This window comes from Ceratosolen solmsi, unplaced genomic scaffold (assembly GCF_000503995.2).
Source record: "Ceratosolen solmsi marchali unplaced genomic scaffold, CerSol_1.0 scaffold7, whole genome shotgun sequence".
In the NCBI taxonomy this organism is placed as follows: domain Eukaryota; kingdom Metazoa; phylum Arthropoda; class Insecta; order Hymenoptera; family Agaonidae; genus Ceratosolen; species Ceratosolen solmsi.
Genome location: NW_011948413.1, coordinates 592,263 through 612,813, shown reverse-complemented (window position 1 = coordinate 612,813; position 20,551 = coordinate 592,263). Strand labels below are relative to the sequence as shown.

At 24.9% G+C, this 20,551-nt stretch overlaps 3 protein-coding genes across 10 annotated transcripts in view; 1 reads left to right on the top strand and 2 right to left on the bottom strand.

Moving 5' to 3' along the window:
* The window catches only part of Rpb8 (DNA-directed RNA polymerases I, II, and III subunit Rpb8), a 78,711-nt gene extending 77,715 nt beyond the window's left edge, over positions 1-996 (bottom strand). For both annotated transcript variants that reach the window (XR_913045.1, XM_011505726.1), the window contains exon 1: positions 888-996. Coding sequence is in view for 1 of the 2 variants with exons in the window: in XM_011505726.1 (XP_011504028.1) it covers positions 888-960 (73 nt within the window). In the remaining variant the exon portion in view is untranslated. The remainder of the gene's footprint in view (positions 1-887) is intronic.
* Positions 997-1,504: 508 nt separating this feature from the next.
* LOC105367085 (ribosomal RNA processing protein 36 homolog) lies at positions 1,505-2,820 on the top strand. Its single transcript, XM_011505715.1, has 3 exons — positions 1,505-1,596; positions 2,059-2,569; positions 2,643-2,820. Exons 1-3 carry the CDS (start codon positions 1,549-1,551, stop codon positions 2,792-2,794), a joined length of 711 nt encoding a protein of 236 aa, XP_011504017.1. The 5' UTR covers positions 1,505-1,548; the 3' UTR covers positions 2,795-2,820.
* Positions 2,821-10,295: 7,475 nt separating this feature from the next.
* The window catches only part of Atpalpha (sodium/potassium-transporting ATPase subunit alpha), a 70,142-nt gene continuing 59,886 nt past the window's right edge, over positions 10,296-20,551 (bottom strand). For 6 of the 7 annotated variants that reach the window (XM_011505654.1, XM_011505683.1, XM_011505675.1 and 3 more), the window contains 4 exons: positions 16,637-16,731; positions 12,140-12,314; positions 11,180-11,412; positions 10,296-10,466 (listed from right to left, as the gene is read on the bottom strand). In XM_011505654.1, the coding sequence (XP_011503956.1) occupies positions 10,346-10,466; positions 11,180-11,412; positions 12,140-12,314; positions 16,637-16,731 (624 nt within the window). In that variant the 3' untranslated portion in view covers positions 10,296-10,345. The remainder of the gene's footprint in view (positions 10,467-11,179; positions 11,413-12,139; positions 12,315-16,636; positions 16,732-20,551) is intronic. The other variant, XM_011505661.1, reaches the window with a different exon arrangement.

Genomic DNA, 20,551 nt, shown 5'->3' with positions numbered 1-20,551 from the left:
TAATTCTTAGAATATATAAAACTTGAATAAATTAGTTTTAAAAATAATTCAATTTCTTAATTGTAGCATTTTCTAGCTTATTAATTATTTTACTTTTACCTATAATTTATTTTTTAACATAACCTCTAAACTTCCACTCTCAGCTATTTTTCAAGTTAATTATTGAAGAAAATAATTTATTCAAATATAATATATTTTACTAAAATTCAACATTGAAATTTTTGAATTATTAAATATATATTTATGAAATATATAAAATATGGATTGTTTACAATAATTTACAGAAACTATTAATATTTATATTAAAAGTATAAAAGATGTTTTTATGAAAAAATGCTATAAGAAACATATTAACATAGAGAGCATATTTTTTAACACATAAAATAATTATTTATATGAGATCAAACTATTATTAATTATAAACTAAAAAATTATCAAACTATTTATTTTTATATTAGTTAATCACTTTTTATAATAAAAAATATATTAATACATAATATAATGTACAAATCATAAATTATTATATTTCCTTTTTTAAATGAAAAAGATAATTTAAATTCAATATTATTAATATTATGGACGACAAATAATTGTACTATTATTTTTTCAATCAGTTAATTATATATTTATGGGGTGAAATATAAATAAATTTTTAATTGTGTAAAATTAACTTTTTGAATTTAAAATATAGAAACATAAACAATTGATTAAATATTAAAATGGTACACAGTACAGTTATTTGTGAAAAAACATAATCAAGCCATGTGCTTCCCGGCAATTTTGTCACCGTTGGAATTATTAATGATTTAAAATCATAATATAATGAAAATAAATGATAGCAATAAAAATTTAATTAAACAGCGACCAATATTAATAATTCAACTCACCCCTATCGAATTTTTTTCCTTCTGGATCAATATCTTTAACGTTAAAAATATCCTCAAACAGAACGCCTGCCATTTTGTCAAGTAGTTTCCACTGAACTAACAAGCGTTACAATCTGATGCATCAGTTAAGTAGATAAATCAAAAAGCGTTACGGTTGAATATTGTTCATAATGGAATAATAGTTGTATTTTCATGCGTTTAAAAATCAGGTTGATTTAATAAATTTAATATAAGAATTTTTTAATTTTTAGAAAATTTAAATCTTTTATGCATAATTTAAACAATAATATAATTTTATATAAGTGAAATACATTTTATTATTTTATATCCATTAATAAATATGGAATGCTAATATATAACCGAATTTTATCATACAAGTAATTTATTGTTTTAAAATAATATAATTATATTTTTATAGTTTTGTTTAAATTTATTTTATTTTTACAAACAATATTAATTTTATTTGAATTTTAATTTAATCAAATAACATTTGTATTTACTTCAAATTATTTAAGAAATTTATATATTATTACTAATCACAGTGCAACTAAGAACGACAATGTAAACTTTACAAAAGAAACATACAAAACAAATTTAACCAATCGTTTGAAGTTGAATATTAAAGTATATTATTTTTTTAACTAAATTTATTTCATAGAAAATGAATGATAATGAGACAGATATTTTACTTGATAAAGATAAAGATCAGGTAAGAAAAATATGATCGTTTGATACAATATAAAAATAGAACAAAGCAATATTGTACCACTATTTGAGGTTAATTATTTCAAATTATTTGAATTTTTAAATTTAATAATGATACATCTATATAAAATGTTTAATATACATTTACAATCAAATTTATTATTCAATTTTATTTATTCAGAATTATACTTTATATTAAACATACACCAATAATATCATTTCAGAACTCAGATTTGAAAATAATTAAAATAAACTATTTTAGTATATGATGTGTATAATTGTAGTAACATATACCTAAATCAAATGTAATTAATATTTCAAAATAAAATACATATATTATATATTAATTAAATATATGTAATTTTTGGACTGAATACGTAAGGAGTTAGTTTTTAACTATAATTATCCTCCAAATAAATTATTTATATATTAGAATATATTTAATACAATCCATATTTTATTTCAGAAGGAAATCAGAAAAGAACTGTCTGAGATGAGTTTTGAAAATTTACATGAACTCAAAGAAAAATTAGGAATAAAAGTTTACAATACAGCAATATTTGGACTAAAAAATGTAAGAACAATTAAATTTAAACGAGAAAATAAAAATAGACCTCGCGAAGAAACATCAAAAAAACAGGTTTCGCGATTTCGTGAAGTAATACCTGTTAAAAAAAGAATGATAAGAGATCCTAGATTTGATAGTCTTTGTGGTCAATTTAATCCAAAAGCTTTTAAAAATTCTTATTCATTTCTTACTGAAGTTCGAGAAAATGATTTAAAAAATTTAAAAAGAGAATTGGAGATTGAGAAAGATGATAAGCAAATTAAGAAAATTGAGTACCTAATACAAAGGTTGCAAAATCAACTTACTGAAGAGAATAAACAAGTAGAAAGAGAACAAAAAGTCAAAGAAGAAAATCAAGAAATTGTATCTGCAATAAAAACTGGGAGAAAGCCTAATTTTAAAAAGAAATGTAAATATTTTATTTATATTATAGATGATTAATGCAAAATTTTATAATAATTTAACATTTTTGTAATTTAAAGCCAATAAACGGATTATGAATTTGACTTGTCAATACGAAGAACTGAAAAAAACAGGTAAATTAAAAAAATATATTGAAAGGTTAAGAAAGAAGAAAATAAAAAAGGATACAGATAATGTACAATTAGATAATCCAGATTTAGAATACATTTGAAATTTTATAATTTTCTATATTGTGATGATTAGAAAATACATTTCATAATGTTATAAATGAGTTTTAAAAATTATACTATACCATAAGAATTGTATTTCATATTGTACTTATATTTAATATTTTGTAATTAAGAATAATAGTATATAATTAACAAGAATTTGGAAATTTGGAAAATGATGCAGAATTATCAATACAGTTTAATATACTGGGATATTATTTTCATACTAAAAACATAAAGTATTATTGTTTTTAATAAATTTTATTTTTAAAGTAATTTTTAGACATTAAATGTTTTAATTATTCTTATCTTTTCATAAAAATTATAAGTTCTTTATTTTATATCTGTAAATTCAATATTAGTTATATTATAAAAATATTTTATATAAACAAAAACCTATTTTCTATTTATTTAAATCCATATTTTAAAAAAATGTTATTAAATATATTTTTAATAATTACAAAATTCTGAAGATTGTTAGATAAGGTAAAATGTTTAAATTTGTATAATAAAGTAATGGAATATTTTATACCCACCGTTGTTTTTTGTCCTCTGCAATTATAATCAAATAAAAAATTGTTTTAAATATTAAGGCTCTGAATAATAGATGCTGCTATTAATTATGTATTTTTTATTTAACATCAAAAGTAATGACACTTGGGTTGGACAATGTCTCTCGTTTGTTCTTTCTTTGTATTTTCTTAATGTATTTATGTGTGAAAACAGAATTTATTGGTATAATAATTACACGAAGAAAAATGTCAATAAGAAATTATGAGAATTTGATTATAGAGCAGTGTGTTTTTCTCTCTATCCTTATTTCACTGTAGATTCGCAATTATAAGTTACCATCGCGCGCGCACTTTTGTTTGTAGTTCCACCTTCATTCCTGCCTTAGATAACACTTTGCTTTGTTTTAATTCTCGTGTGTATGCCGATCATGGAATTCATTAATTGAAATTTCACTGAAAGTTATTTAAAACTATACGAATTACAAAAGTAGGAATTGTTTATTGCTAACTCCGCCTATTTTGCCATACTATTATGAATCATAAAAACAAAATGTAAATGACAGTTCCATAAAAATCTGAAGATTTACAGAAACTTGATTACACGATATCAATATAATACAATTGTCAGTGTAAAATGTTAAGGTATGTAAACGTGATCATAATTCCGGTAAGAATCTTAAAGAATTTTACATCGGAATTTGCGTTGTGTCCGTGTGGATTTAAAATTTAGGATCGGTATTTACGTTCAAAATGCTATTATTGAATCGAATAATTGAATTAACCATTGAATAATCCCCAGTCCAGCATAATTTAATACAATTTAATCATGATAGCCGGCTAAAGTGAAAATCACATATTAACATGTTTTCATTTTCACATAAGCGTCTACTTTACTTTTTTAACAATACACTTTTCTTAGCCGTTTATCCTTAACAGAAAATTTAATAAGCACTTTGATGGAACCTACAGAAGCTTAATACTCTTTGATGTCATATAACTCACGAACGCGTGTATACGTAGGCATACTTATGTCGCTTGCTCTGCTTGCTTTTTCCTTGTTTCTCATTCCTTCGATTTTTTCTGTGTGTATGGATGTGTGCGTGTGTACGTCTGTTATTTCGTTTTGTGTAATTAAATATCAATGTTTTATTCGTGTATTCGGTGCTAAGAAAAAACGCAAAAGTGGAGGGAGTAATTGGCGTGTGCATTTGTGCCCGAATACGCATCATTAGGCTCAGCGCGCAAAAACACACGTACTGTTTTCCGACCACGTACGATCTATCTGCCTGTTCTTTCAATTATTTAAAATATGTACAATATTATTAAACATTATTCAATATTTTTTTATTTTTTGTTACTGTTTAAATCATTGTCATGTTTACATCATTTTCATAAATCATTTAAAATGATAAAGTCGCAAGTGTATGGTTCCGGGTCATGTATGTATGTATGTTGAATGGATGGCGGGCTGCGCAGGGCCGAAGTTTTTCACGTGCTTTCCGTAAATCGATTACCATTTATTTTATTTGATTCGCCTTCTTTTGTAATTTTAAATTAGAAAAATGAGGACTTGTAAAATTATTGTCAATTCAACCCATAAAAAAGTAAAAGGGCAAAAATTTTCTCTATACTCATCAATGATTTATCGAAAAATCAGTGTTACTCTATATTATTATCGTTTATATTTATCATACGAAACGATGATGAATATCGCTAGTGCATGTATGTAGTTAAAAGCGTTTGCATGTAAGCAGTTGTAAATCTGGAATATAGCAAGTCGATATTATCATATAGATTATTATCCGTACGCATAGTATTATATTACATGAACATACATTTATAAAGCTTGATTCATGTTTGAAAAAGTATTCATATACTTTTTTATGTGGTTGAATCAGTTACTTCACGATGTGAACATTGTTCTTTTTGGCTGAATACGAGAATTTTGTTCTACCTAATTGGTTACTTTATCGTTTGCCAAATCTACATGATTATACAAAGTGAAAAATTGAAGTAACTCGATTTCACGTTCATTATTTGACTTTTATTATCTTTCTCGTTGATATTGTGGATTATTTTTCTATTATTTCATAAGAAATCTCGAGTTTTCATTAAACTAGTACTCAACAAACAATTTAATAAATTAATACAAAGTTGAATATACGAATAAATATGGAGAACAAAATTGAAAGATCTGATTACTAAACAAATAAGTTTATATGCAATATACGTATGAGTATGTATACAAAAAAGACCGATTTAAATGAAACAAAGTAGCCAAAAAATCGATTAAAATTTTATTAAAATTCATCGTGGTTACGAACACTTTTTTTAAGCACATATTAGTATATTATAGAGCCAGAATATTTATATAAATAAAAAAAGCAATATATGTAAAAAAAATATTAACGACATCATTTAATCAGAAAAGAGCCAGAAGTATTAAATTACAAGTGTAAACAATGAAGCGTCTTATCATCCCGTTGAGTCCGTCACAAGATCATTAGATATTCGTATGAATGGCGTTACGCCAGAAAATGTTTCTTGTGGTTTTTTCTTTTACTTTTTGTTTACTTTGTCAATTTTAATCTATTCTCAACTTTCTTATATACTAGTCGTTTACGAATTATTATTTATGTTATTTTAATTTATTAAAAGTTGTTCCTATCCTTTTATTTTTTTGTTGCCTAATCTATTATACCAACTTCATCTTATTATCTTCCGTCGTCGTTCTATTTTTATTCCATTATATACTTCACTTTCATTTTTTTCTTCAATAACACAATCTAGACTAAACCATGTATAATAATTACATCTAATAATATCTTACTGTAATATGTAATATATTATCGTTACTGTTCTTATTAATTATATAATTATAATAATTATTATTAATCATTATACTATAAATGTTTAAATTATTAGCCTAAAGTGAGAGGCGACATTCGAAGCATTTTGTTTTTGTTGGCCTCTCCTACTCAAGGCCGCCGGATTGCGGAACACCCTGTGCATTAACAACTGTAGAATAGTTTCATATGTAGTCGCTTTCGATACTTAAACAAAACTTATGACGCCTTTGTTGTTATGAATGTTTGTTCTCTGTCTCAATTCTCTCTCTCTCACTCTCTGTCCATGTTTCTGTCTGCGTGCATTAGTAATATAATAAAGGTGTTATGATAGTCTTCAACTAGTCATTTTGTGGTATCTCTACGATTGATTGACATGAACAGACATCAAGGAGAGGATCGTTTTCTGGAGTTACAGAGTTACGAATTTGATCCGCGAGGCGATTTCTTCCGTTTCATTCTTTTCATGTGTTCGTACCAGTCGCGCGCGCTCTTCCACGCCTCTCCGTCCCAGCGCGTTCAAGTATCTACTGCGAAAGCGAATAAGTCCAAGAAAGAAGAGGAACAGAGGAAGAAAGTAATAATATCAATTCTGACTCCCCGTGATCGTAAACGGAGAATATGTCAGGGGAGCTAAGGATGGTGCTTTCACCTTGGAACTCCAGCGAAGGCGTCCACACGCTGGAGCCTCTCGACCCATATCGCCACGTGCGATTACTTTTTTCCCTCGAATGCGGTAGGAGAAAACATGGCCAAGACTTCGCTATTGCGACAAAAAGCCTATAAAAGTACCGTTCTATGCGTCATTGCAGGAATACAGTGTCGAAAGTGGATCTTCGTTCCTATCGATATTGACACATCGACGCTTACATTTCTTCACGTGAGTCTAGAAGTCGTCGCGACGGCGAAGTATGTTTTCTACTTCTCATTCTTTATATTCAACAATCGTTAACACACCTGCAAAAGGAATCGTAACACAGAAATTGTTGTTCTGCAGCGATGGCTTTATTTTTCTTCTTTTTTTCCATGACATATTTTAAGCAATTCTTTAAAAATTAAAAAAAACTCACACGATCTACTTCGATATCTGTTATGATACCTCAGAAATGATTAGTTAAAGATTCTACGAATTCCTAGTCTCTCCATTTGACATAATAACAAACATGTAAGTCTTTTTTGCAGTTAGAGCCTTATATTGGAGTTTACCTTCCGAATATAATGTAAAGGAGTTATGGGACAGGGTGTTCAGCGTTCCGGAATTCTCTGATTTTTTCAATATTTTATCATTTTGTTTATGTTGAGACTTTGTTTCCTATAACGACCTTTCACTGTCTTTTACTATCCGTTGGTGTTGCCTAGTGGTAGTAACCTACAGAAAAACCTAAACGTTACGTTTACGTATTTATTTATTTTTCGCAATCTCTCACTTCACTCTACAACAGCATTTAACTTATAACTTTTTTTGTTAAATTTTACTTTTGTATGTAATTTGCAACTTTCAAATTAAGTTTTCTCTACTTATACCTTTCCAATTTTATAACTATCATCGCATGTATTACAATTTGATCATTAAATTATTTTTCATAATATTGTTCTTCCTAATCAATTATATTAACGCTATTCCCTTGTATATTTATACTTATTTTATCCTTTTTTATTTTTTTCGCTATTTTTCGATCACTCTTTACTTCGCAATACACAATATTCATTCTGAAAATTACTCGCATATTAATTACATAACTCGTTTTTTATCTTTTTCTTTCTATCAATTATTTCATTTTCTTATTGAATTTAATTAAATATTTCTTAAATGGTAATGATGTTTATTTAAGCGTTAAATATTTATAATACTAGCCAACATTGTTCCATTTTTTGTCTCTCCATTTCCTATTATCAGCACTTCTTTTCTTCTTTATTTAAAACATTCGCTGTTCTATTCTCGTCGTTTTCTAGCTCTATTTCCGTACAAGAATTCTAATAAAATGTTATACATGTGAATATATGTATTGAGGTCTGATGTATTAGCTATTCGAATAAAACTCAAACCAAATAATATGTTTGAATTCTTAATTTTTTTTATGCTTAATAATAATAACAAATACTGGAACGCAATATTTTTCTACTTTATTTAATTATCTTTTATATTTGTAACTTCGTCAACTAGAGTGTGGCGAATCAACATATTCTTGCTCTTATATTAATTTTTCAATCTTATAATAGCATACGAAGATTATCGGTGCCATGCGATATCCGTGTAGCAAAGGCTTGCCTTCCATGCTACATATGTTTAGATTTTTTAAGTTCTGTTTTCTTGCCTGAAACATTTATAAGATACGGTTGCTGAAATTCATATGCTTGTTCTATTGGTGTTGGATGTGTCAAACTTTCGCTTGTACTTGAATTTTTTCGGATTACTCGGATAAATTACGGCGACGCCCTTTTCTTCGCTTAGCAATTATTCTGAGTGATCCATGACATTGATAAGAATAAGATAATCTCGTAAATTATCAGTTTTATTTCATTTTAGGGTATGCTCCAATCTCTATAGCAAATCTCATTAATTTAATTTCTCCAAAATGTCCAAAGTTTTATCATTGTGATCATCTTAACTATTTATTTTTTCATTAATTTAATAATTATTCAATATTTCTTTTACTTTTGTCTAAGAAATTAGTATCACAAAACAATTGTGTTTGCATTATAAATTCTGTGATATCCACTATATTAAGAATCCTGTGATATCCACTATATTAAGAATTCTGTTCTTTCTATTTGTCTAGTATGAATCTTCTCTTCATTTTTCTTTCATACTTTTTTATATTTGAAAACATTATTACGAAAATGAGTGCTACGCGCAATGTGCGCATCTTTTCCTAGACGTGTGTATTATTTATATATTGTTACATCGTCCCCTGGCATTATGCAATTATCAATGCACTAGGAATACCAAAACCAAGCATACTCACTCACCTGTCAAGCTTGAGATTGAGTCTAACGTCCGGATACGTCTATTTGTGTTTTCTTTTTCTACATTTTTATTTGTTGTTTTTCGAAATTCTCTACTATCCATCGATTCCAGTGTTCAATCTTGTATCAATTGGCTACTTACTTCATAATTTATTTATTTATTTATTTTAGTCTACTTTAATTGTTACTTTTACGATTTATTTTTATTTTCTATTTCGCTTGATGCCTTGACATTTTAGGCCTTTCTACATAATATCCTTTTCCTGTTCCCTACCATTCCTTCTTATTTATTAATAACTACTTTCGCTCCATCTCTAAGGTTTTAATGTATTTACACTTTTACGTTTCTCGGATTTATTTACGTTTCTCTTTATTCGGATTATATCCAGTCACCGATGATTTTAATGACGCTTTTCGTCTTTTGAACCACTTATTTATCTTTTTTTCTATTCATTGCGCAAGCAATACACGAAGAAATTATGAAGAAATACTCAACGAATTTTTGAATTGCGTTAAAAGAGCATCGAAACTACGAGTGCTGCATAACCCACGTGTCTTGATTTAAAAAAATTTGTTTTCATTAATTTTGTTATTTCTATATATTATTATTTTTATAGCACTATTAATAATAAGTATTTTAGTATATTTTTTAATTGGCGTTGGAACATTCACATCAGTTTGATCTGCTAACTCTGTTAACAAAATCGTCGGCAACTCATCAACTTCACATTTTTTTTATGTTTTATAACTTCCATAATTGATTAAGATATAGTATCTAGAGCCAAGCGAGAACTAGTATCTTCAACTTTATTATAGTGATTATAATTATTATAAATATTATAATTTAACGTATCTCATTATCACTGACCCATCCAATAGACTCACTGCAGAGTGGCATATCTTTTATATATTTTTGTAAGCGCGCTCCGTGTAAAATGTATGTTTTCATTATTCTAATCTATATTATTACTATCATTATATATTCTTCGATATATATATATATATATATATATATATAATTTATATAACTTATTTATTGTTGATATCTATCGCTGGATGTGGTGGTAATAGTGTTTGTAGTAATAATAATAAATAAATTTTTATCTTTTTTGCGTGGGTATGCGTCTGTCGATTTTCTTGTTTTTCTCTTTCTCTTGCTTATTCCCTCTTCCTCAGTTTCTTTCGCTCTCTCTCTCTCTCTCTCTCGCCCGTTCTACATGTTGTGTATTTAGTAATAAGTTTCTTGTTCAAGCCAACCGCCTGGATATCGACGAAGGTAGAATCGTCTCGTTTCATCATAAATAAATATTGCGAGCATGAAAGGAATCGCTGGCAACCACCAAACAAATCTGCGATTACAAAAAATATTATTAATATCTTATGAAACATAATTATATGTAAAAATTATATGTAAAAAAACAATAAATACTATAATATTTTATGATAATATTTTATTCATTTTAAAGAAACTTATAAAAAATATGATTATATAGTTTACACGTAAGTTACCAAATTTAAATGAATAAATTGTTCAATAGTTTTTACAAAACTTACAGAATAGAATATTATAAATACTAAGAGTTTAAAATGATAGTAACAAAAATTAAAATTTAATATTTCAAGAAAAATTCACTCGAATCTTATTTTTTTAATTTAAAAAAAACATTTCTAATATAACTTAATAAATACTACCATTGGACACAAGTAAATGATACAACATTTTATATCTACATTTTTTATACACTACGTGTACTTCTAAAATATAAATATTTTGATAAAATTTTTAAAATATTATAGAATACAAAGAAATTTTTTTATTTATTTAAACAAAATTTAATTTTATTATAATTTAAGTAGCCATGTTACTACGAGCATTGTAATTTTTATATTTGACTTTCAGTATATTTAAAAGCTTGAAAATAATATTTATAAATTTTTTATATTATATTATATTATATTATATATTATTATATTTAATATATATTATATTAAATTTTTATATTATTTTATATATTTTTTATATATTAACAAATTTCAATAAGTGTTAGCAGAAAATACATACTTGAGCGGGAACATTCTGAGACCCTTATCCATTCCCGGAGTGTAACTTAGGAACGCGGCAAGTGCGGTTTCGAAGACCAAGCCAAAATTAAGTGCCCAGTTTCTCATACCTTGGTGAATTATCGAGTTACGACGTGTTTTACAAACAATCAAGTCAGCCCACTGTACAATTACAATTGATACAAAAAAGGCTGTGTGACATGTAAATTCCAAAGTCTTACGATCTCTATAAGTCTGTTAAAAAAAATAATGTATGATTACAATGGTATTTTCACTTTTTGTTAGTACTTTAATAGAATAATCTTTTCTTTTATTTTATTAGTATAATATCAAGTAGATGTTTATAATATTTGAAAAAAAAATATGTATACTTTTACTTAAAAGGTAAGTATAGTTAAATGGATTAGATATTATTGAAATTCATTCGCGTTCAATATTAGTATAATAAAAAGAAATATTACATAAAGTTATATGCTTTAAATAATTTATTTATAACTAATTCCAATGGTAGAAATATTAAATATTCCCAAATACATAAATGTTTTATTAGCGACTTTATAATAATATTGTTATCTTTACATGTATAAAGATAAATTGAATACTAAATTTCTTTGAATAAAATATAGTTAATAAAGATTAATATATGTAAAAAAAGAACAAATAAAATCTTCTAACTTATACGAAAATATATACAATAATGTTAAAAATCTTCTGAATGAATATCAATTTATGCATATAAGCGTACAATTACAAAATGGCTATTTTTAGATGGGAATTTCAACATTGTATTATGTACAAAGATTTCGATCAATATCTTATAAGCATCATACTTGATAGCATACTTTAGTCAGAAAATTGCAAGAAAATTCCTCCCTTATACTTAACATATAATCTGATTGTTTCTTATCAATTAATATTTCAATACGCTCATATCATATTAAAAAAAAAAATCAAAACATACCCATTCCTGACCATAGCTATCCGTTAAATCATTTATAGCTTTAGAATCCCACTGTTTTCGAATTCCGAAAAGATGTGTAGGAAGAAAACCATTTTCAGCCATAATAACAAAATAAACGAAGAATCCAGCGGCAGCTTGGATCATGCCAATTTGCCCGTATGCCATTGAGATGAGTCTATGAATTAATACACATGCAGCATTATTAAATTGCGATTGACTTGGATTATATTATTTATAGGAGTTTGAATCATATTTACTGAACTTTTTACTGAATTACTACCGTAAAATATATATCAATGAATTAAGTAATAGTATGAATAATATATGATAAGTGATATGATTTCGAGTAAATTACAGTGTATAAAATAAAATAATCAAATGGCATTGTTATACAAGAAGTATGATTATTTTTTTAATTTACGGCAATTTTAAGTTTAAATACTTCAAAGGACAGTAAAGCGACGCATAAATACTTGCTCTTGCCTTAATCTAGTATGAATATCTATAAGCTATTTGATTGAGTAACTGTTAGTAAATATAAATAAGCTAAAAAGTCTTCATTACAAAAGTAAGTAATTCTATAAAGGTTTACTTACCGTAAAGCTTGAAGTTAAGGATTTTTCTATACGATAAAAATATTTCACATTCTATGATAAATAAAGATTTATTCAATATCCATAAGCTTTATACGATTTCTCAGGGCACTTAGATATAATTGTATATATTACAGTTTTTTCAGTGATCATCTTTATTAATAAAATAAGGATTCCTAATAAATATATCATCCTTTTTATTACGTAATACTTAATCAATGGAAATTAACCAGCAGATGTTATATAGCTATTGCAAGTGATATAATCGATTGTATTTAACAAAAAGTTTCAACAAAAATGAAAGAACTAAATTATCTACGTCACATATTTATGAATCTTCATTAAAATTTTTTTTAATGTAACCGATTTTTTAACTTTATAATTATTCAAATACATTAATTCATATACATTAATGTTAATATTAAAAGCCATAAGCTATTTAATTTTAAAATTATAAAATGAAAATTTAAACAAAAATGTTACCTTGAATACTAATATTATTGCTTAATAAATTGATGCGTAATAAAAAAGTATTTTAAAATTATACAAATGAAATAAAATGTCTATGGATATTGAATAATATTTATTTAGAATCCATTCTGTAAAATGTATAGTATATATATTATGTACAATATGTTTTAATGTTGAATAAAATATTAAGAACCATTTATACATAAAAAAAATATGCTTTATAAAATGAAATAGTAATTGAATATTATTAAAACAATTAAATGTACAGAATAATAAAAATTGAAGAATGGTATTTATAGTTAGGGCAATTAAAATTTTATTATTTAATTTTCAATTTTTTCCATACCATGAAAAAACTAATGATAAAATTTAAAGAAAAGGTATTTATGGAAATTATATTTTTAATAAATCTTTTTTTTATCTATTTATGTAACTTATTTTTGTAATTTTTATAAAATGTATTATAAATATATATTATATTTCAAATGAAAGCGATATGAACAGGCATATCACAACAATCATGGACTATTCACAAATATTACCGCATTGTTAGCATAAACAAAAAATTTTTAAAAAATAATTAATTTTTTATATATAAATACAAAAAAATTTAATTTATATAAATAAATCAAATACCTTTTTTTGTATATAATTTTTTATTTTCTCACGCTCATTCAAATATAATTTCCATTCAGTATATGATATCGTAAAAAAAGTGATTCGAATAAAGTTCAAAATAAAGTTCAATTCCATGTTTTTCCGAGTATGTTATTGATTTTTTATTTTGAAATGAACATGAACAGCAACATGTTACCCACATAAATGGCTTCAATTATTTAGTAAATAAATGTCCTTTTCAACACTATTTTGTCTCATCGCAAATATACATGCACATAAACATTTTTGCATGCATTAATACATGCGATTATACATAAAATTTAAAAACTTTCTAATCGTATGCAGATTTAAAGCTCCACAGATGTACCCAAATATATAAGTACACATATGTGCTTCTATTCGGATATTAAGGTAGTAAGGATATTTTTCAGTATTCATTTTCCATAATTTCATGATTAAAAACAAATTTGGTTGATTCCTGTTATTTGAACTATTACCCTTTTAATTATTAAGTAATCAATAAGTATGAAGCATAAAAATCTAATGTATTAATCGTCTAAAAATAAAAATAAGTTAGAAGAAAATATCTATCATAATGAAAACGAGAAGACAAAGCATCAATCGATTAAAAAAATTGTTTTAGAAATGAAAAACTGCTATGAAAAAAATTAGTTTAATATTAACTAGGAGTTTATATTTTATTTTAAAACGAGAATATTACACTTAATTTTTTCTTTTATACAAATTAGAAATTTATACGGTAATTATTCTTATCGCAATAAAATAATTTGTATATTTTCTTGGTACGTATATTAATGATACTTAAAAAATTAAATTAATTTTTTCTAGTAAAACTAATAGCTTCTTTTCATAGAATATAAGAATTTTTAACTACAAACTCATAATTACATTAATAACAAGCATTATAGCTTCAATATTATAATAATTTCTTGATTCTCGTACCTGTTTTATGAATAACAATAATGTATTATCTAAAACTTCTACAATTTATAATAATATAAGTAAATTTACATGTCAAAAAAATTCTTGAAACTAATAATAACTATTTGTAATTATTATTTTTAATATTTTCTTTTATTTTCTTTTATTTTCTAACGCTGCAGTTATTTTCAGTTGTCAAGTTCACGAAACTAAGCATGCTTACAAATATTATGCTATCTTAATTTTAAGTACCCATTACAAAAACTCCGATGGCTGAGAAAATAATTGCTAAATTTAAACAAACTATTTTTTTCTTAATAATAAAAAGGTAGAAAAGCGAAAGACGCTTAAAAAAATATCGCCATTGGAATTTTGTCCATTGGTAAAGCATATTTTTATGTTTATAATTTTTATTTTCTTACTACTCCTTTATATTTTTGTATTACGAATACGAAATTACCGATAAAAATAAGTTTAATATAAATAGAAAAAATTTAATATATTTATAAGAATCTTGTGTAATATAATACAATATAAGAATTTTGTATTTGGCAATATATTTATCATTAGTGTTAATCTGTTATGTTCGCATTATTATGCAAACACACGCAATGACAATGATAGTGATGCACATCGGTATTACATATTACATAAACTATATAAATGTAAAGCATTCAACATTCTCGACATCGTCAATCCTCTAGTAGGTGATGTCATAGTATGTAAAAGTGAGAAAAATTTGTGCTACACTAATTTCTAAAGTCCTAAAGAGTCTGGGCAATGTCAGAGCAAGGAACATATATATATGTTTTGTCACAGTAAGGTATAAGTGTGCTAGATATAAGTATAAGTGTCACAATTAGGGATATGAAACAAAGAATAAGTTAGTAAAACGGATGATAGCGGAAGCAGTGAAAATGAAAATGAGAGGGAGATAGAGAGAGAGAGAGAGAGAGTAAATGCGAAAGAAAAATCAAATGTATCTTTTGAATATTATGTGGTTAAAACTTGTAATGATTTTAAGCATGTAGTTTTATTGCAAATACTTTTTGATATTATTAAAATGAAAGTTAAATAATTCATGAATTAATAACTCATTAATATCAAATTATTTCAAAATAATTTAATTTTATAAAATGTTTATATAAAAGAAATAATCATTTTAATTTATATAATTCAGTGGAATATATTTTAATTTAGACCTAATATTCTTTCCAGTGCATTTTTATATAATAAGTCTTTATATTTTCCATTAGATTTCTTTTATAACATTATTTAATACTTTTAATCATGGTTTCTTTAACATTATTTGTAATACTTTTAATTACAGTTAGATAACTATAAATTTTAACAATTGTTTAGGAAGATGTAAAAATAGAATAATTGTACAATTGTATCTAAAATTTAACAGGAAATTTTATCAAAATTTTATTAAAATTATGGTTTTATTAAAATTATATAAAAATATCGAAAAGATATTAAATATCAAAATGCTACATCAAAACAAAATCAAAGGCTAAGAACTTTTCATATTATTTTATAATTTTTAAATATTCTACGAATCTGAATAAGTTAACTTTTATTTAACTTCCATAAATACAGTTTGTATGTTCAGTCTAAAATGAAATCAAGATAAAGTAAATTAAAAATACAGTTTGAAAAGTAGAAAAAGGCTGATTATATCAAATGAACGTCGAGCAAGAGAGATGAAACAGAAAAGAAAAGAAAACAAGGGGTTGTTAAAAAATTGCAATAAAGATCGAAATTGGAAAAAAATTAAAAGGTATAAAAGTTTAATAAGGAGCCTTGTAAAGTGCAAAATATTTGTATTACGACATTACGGTTTGGTGGGTTTGTTGCAGGAGAGACCCACCTTCTATTCACAAGATTGTCTCTGTAAGGATCGCGAGGCTGCCGTTTCATAATGTCTGATTCCGGTGCTTCGTAGGCCAGTGAGATGGCCGGCACCTGCGTTATCCCGTATTAGTTAATTAGAATTAACGTGCCAACGACATCATTCCTAATTTATCAATTATGTATGTGGTGAGCACCTTAAGTGCTATACCATAAATATTCATTTCTAAACTTACATCTTAGATCGTCCATTCCATTCATTTCTTATTAATTATTTTACGCATTATTCAAATTCAACGTTACTTCAATTAGTTGCATATATTAATATAGTAGTAGTGCAAAAATCATGTTAATGTTTAGAAATATAATAATTACCAGTTACATCGATCAGAAAAAAAATAATAGTGAGATTTTAAGTAGTAAAAAGTCATCTGGCTCTACAAACAATTATACTTTAATTTTAAAAATTGTAAAAATGAAAATGATTAAATTTATAGAAAAATGGAAAATTTAGATATAAATATAGGAAAAGAAGCAGGTGACTTCTTAAAATAATTGTACATCAAAAATATAAGTCATAGCGGTAGAAAATAGCAAAATTTTAACTGCTTTCTTATACAGTATGTATAACTGTTGTATGAAACAACAATTTCTGTACTCGACCAGTATCAGTTTAAACAATTTTCATTGTTATTCAAGGTTAAAAACTCACTTAACGACACTAACCCAATTTTTAACGATTTCACAATTTTATGTTTTTCCAATTATATTTCGTTCTAATATACATAACAAATATTTTTTCAAATCTCTTTAAAAAAGGATACTGAATATTATATTGAAATTTAAATTCAATATATATTATACTGCAAATTAAACTTAAAGGAAAGTTGAAAATCGTCGTTCATTGGGTTATTTTAGTATCCATTATATGACTATTTACCTTATACTATTATGTTCTGTTTACGTTATTGTTTTAAAATTTAGAAATTTTTAATTGAAGATTTTATTTCATTTGTAGGAATAGAAAGTTACAATAAAACAGATTTCGAAACTAATCGAACATTAGTCTGAAATATTTAAGAAAAAAATGAGTGAAATAAAAAGTAAGATATTATCGACTCCATTTTGAAGTAATCCGTATGTAAGTAAAAAAAAGAAGCAAATAGGATGTTTTTTCTTGCAATGAAATCCACTTTCTATTTCTGAAAAATAGTAGAGATACAGTAATGAATGAAGAAAATCGTGCAAAAAAGATTGGTAGCGATTATTAAAAAAAGATATATGGATTGAGATATTTTATTTATAATTGGGACACAGCGTCTAACTTGTGGCAAGCGCTTTTATCCGCATATAAATCTAAAGTGAAAAAAGAAAGTAGTAAAGAATAAATAGAGCGAGAAATACGAATATAGCATTAACTCGTAATAGGCATTGTAGTGATATATTTTTTTATTTATCTTTGGCCACAAAATTGTTGTCGAAGGATGAATGGATTCTTAGCTAAAGAAAATATAAAATTTTGAACAAAAAAGCAGGTATACAATAAATGTTGTATATCTAGGTCAAAAGGAATCCCCCGTGAGCTCTGCATGGAGCAAAATTTATCAGCTAAACTTAGTTTCTTTAATTAATTAATAAAACATATCACACAAAAGTAGAAAAATTTCCATATTTTATTTATTATAATAGTAAAATATTTTTTGTAAAAATTTTAAAACAATTCTGAGGATTCCAATCGAAAAAATATAATACTTATCTATATTTATATATTATATAATAGAAATGAATATGAAAAATTTAATATGTTATGTATAACATAAGTATCTTGGGAATAAATTACACTTATAGATATAAAAATATTTTTTTTTAATATATAAAAAAAATAATAAAATTATTTGTATAATAAATAAGACCTTAACATGTATTTTTTAAAAACATTTTGTAAGGTTTACCTGAAAAATATGTATCTTATATTGAGAGTTAACATAATTCCATGATTGATTTAATTTAATTTTAAATCTAGAATAAAAATGACAATAAAGTAAAAAACAGAATTTAAATTCTCTGATTTCTTTATCTAGTTCCAAGCGAATGTGAGCTTCAAAAACGAAAGTGAAATTTGCCTTATCGCTCTATACTATTGTTGATTCGTATCTAATTGGAAATTTGCTATATAAGAAAAGCCTATTTTATTCTATATATAAATAGTACCAATTAATTATTTGAAAGAAAGCCGGAAAAAAATTAAGAAAAATTTGCTACATACTAAAATTTGAATTTGCTATAAAAAATTAAATGAAAGAGTGCCTGAGATAAAAAATATAAATAGAGTTTGTTTTTGTAAAAGGCTTAGTAATGTTGAACTACCGTGTACCCATAGGATATTTACGATGCGGCAGACATTAACGCTCTCATAAAGATTGCAGGGATTTGGTTTAAAATTCTTTAGTCGTCGAGCAATAATTTAGTAATAAAGAAATTATGAAAATATCACAGACTAAACAAAAAATGCAGAAAGATAATAGTATTTGTGAATTCAAAACAAATATAATTAAATATGGACAGCAAGAGTACAGTCAAGTTGCATTATGATTTGAAAGATTTTTGAAACTATTTGTCTAGACGTTAATCGTTAAAATAATTCATAGAGTTTTTTTCGGATACCTAACTACGATATAATTATAATTGCAAATAATCATTTTACTATAAATACTTGCTATGAGTGTATACATGGAACTTTTAAATATTCATGTATATGTACAAACAACACATATTAACATTCTTACGTATGTATATACATATAGTAATATTTATATCGTATTCTAAATATTTTACTCTTAATAAAGTTTATATTGACTAATTTGAAAATTGTATAACTTTAATCACTATTCTATGGGTATATACTATGAAACATTATAAATAAATACATCATATGAGATAATTATAATTAATTTTTATGTACTCAATAACTCTTTAGCAATATATATTATAATTCGTACAGCAGATCGTTTCATTAAAGTAATCGGATGAAATAAAAACATATACACAAATAAATACTGAGAAGCAAAGAGTTTTATACGAAAGAGGATGTACATATATAGTTAGTATGACGTAAATTAGAAACTATTGATATAATCAGTAGAAGCATGCTTGTCAGAAATACGTATAAGTTATATAACTCATATTTGTCTTTTGTAAAACTCATGAATGTACAATTATTAATTAAATAAATATTCCTCTCTCCAATTCTCTTTGCCTTCTGAAGTTATTTATTTTAGAGTTTTAGTTTTTTAGAATAATTAAAAAATAGATAATCGAAAAATAACTTATTAATTTTAATTCCAGCATTAAACTCACAAAGAAGATGTTTATATAATTATTATATTAATTATTATAATCTATTTTACAATTGTTAGGTTCTATAATTAGTATGTTTCATTTTATAAGTTTTAAGTAAATATATAAATTTGTATTATATTCATTGAAGCTATGAAAATATTATCTATGCTCTTTCTGCTAAATATCATAGATGACCTGATAATAATTTAGAGAAAATATTTATATTTTCTTGTTAATTACGTTTTACTTTTTTTCATCTATTATTTATAATGTATAATATTTAATCCTATAAGTATTTGTATTTAAATTTACATCCATAAAACATATAAAATGAATATTTAAATTCTACCTTTCTAATTTACAAATTACTTTTTATTCATTTTATTTGTATGCAATATGTTTATAGAGATTTTCAAGGTATAATAATATGAATTTAATACAAAAATATATGCTCATTATTATAATACAATTTTTTTTTTCAATATCTAAATTAAAATATTTTAAATATAAGTTTTGTCAGATTTGAAGCAATTTTTTTTTCAGAAAAAATAAAACAATGAGGAAATAAAAATTTAATGTAAACACGAAAAGTTAA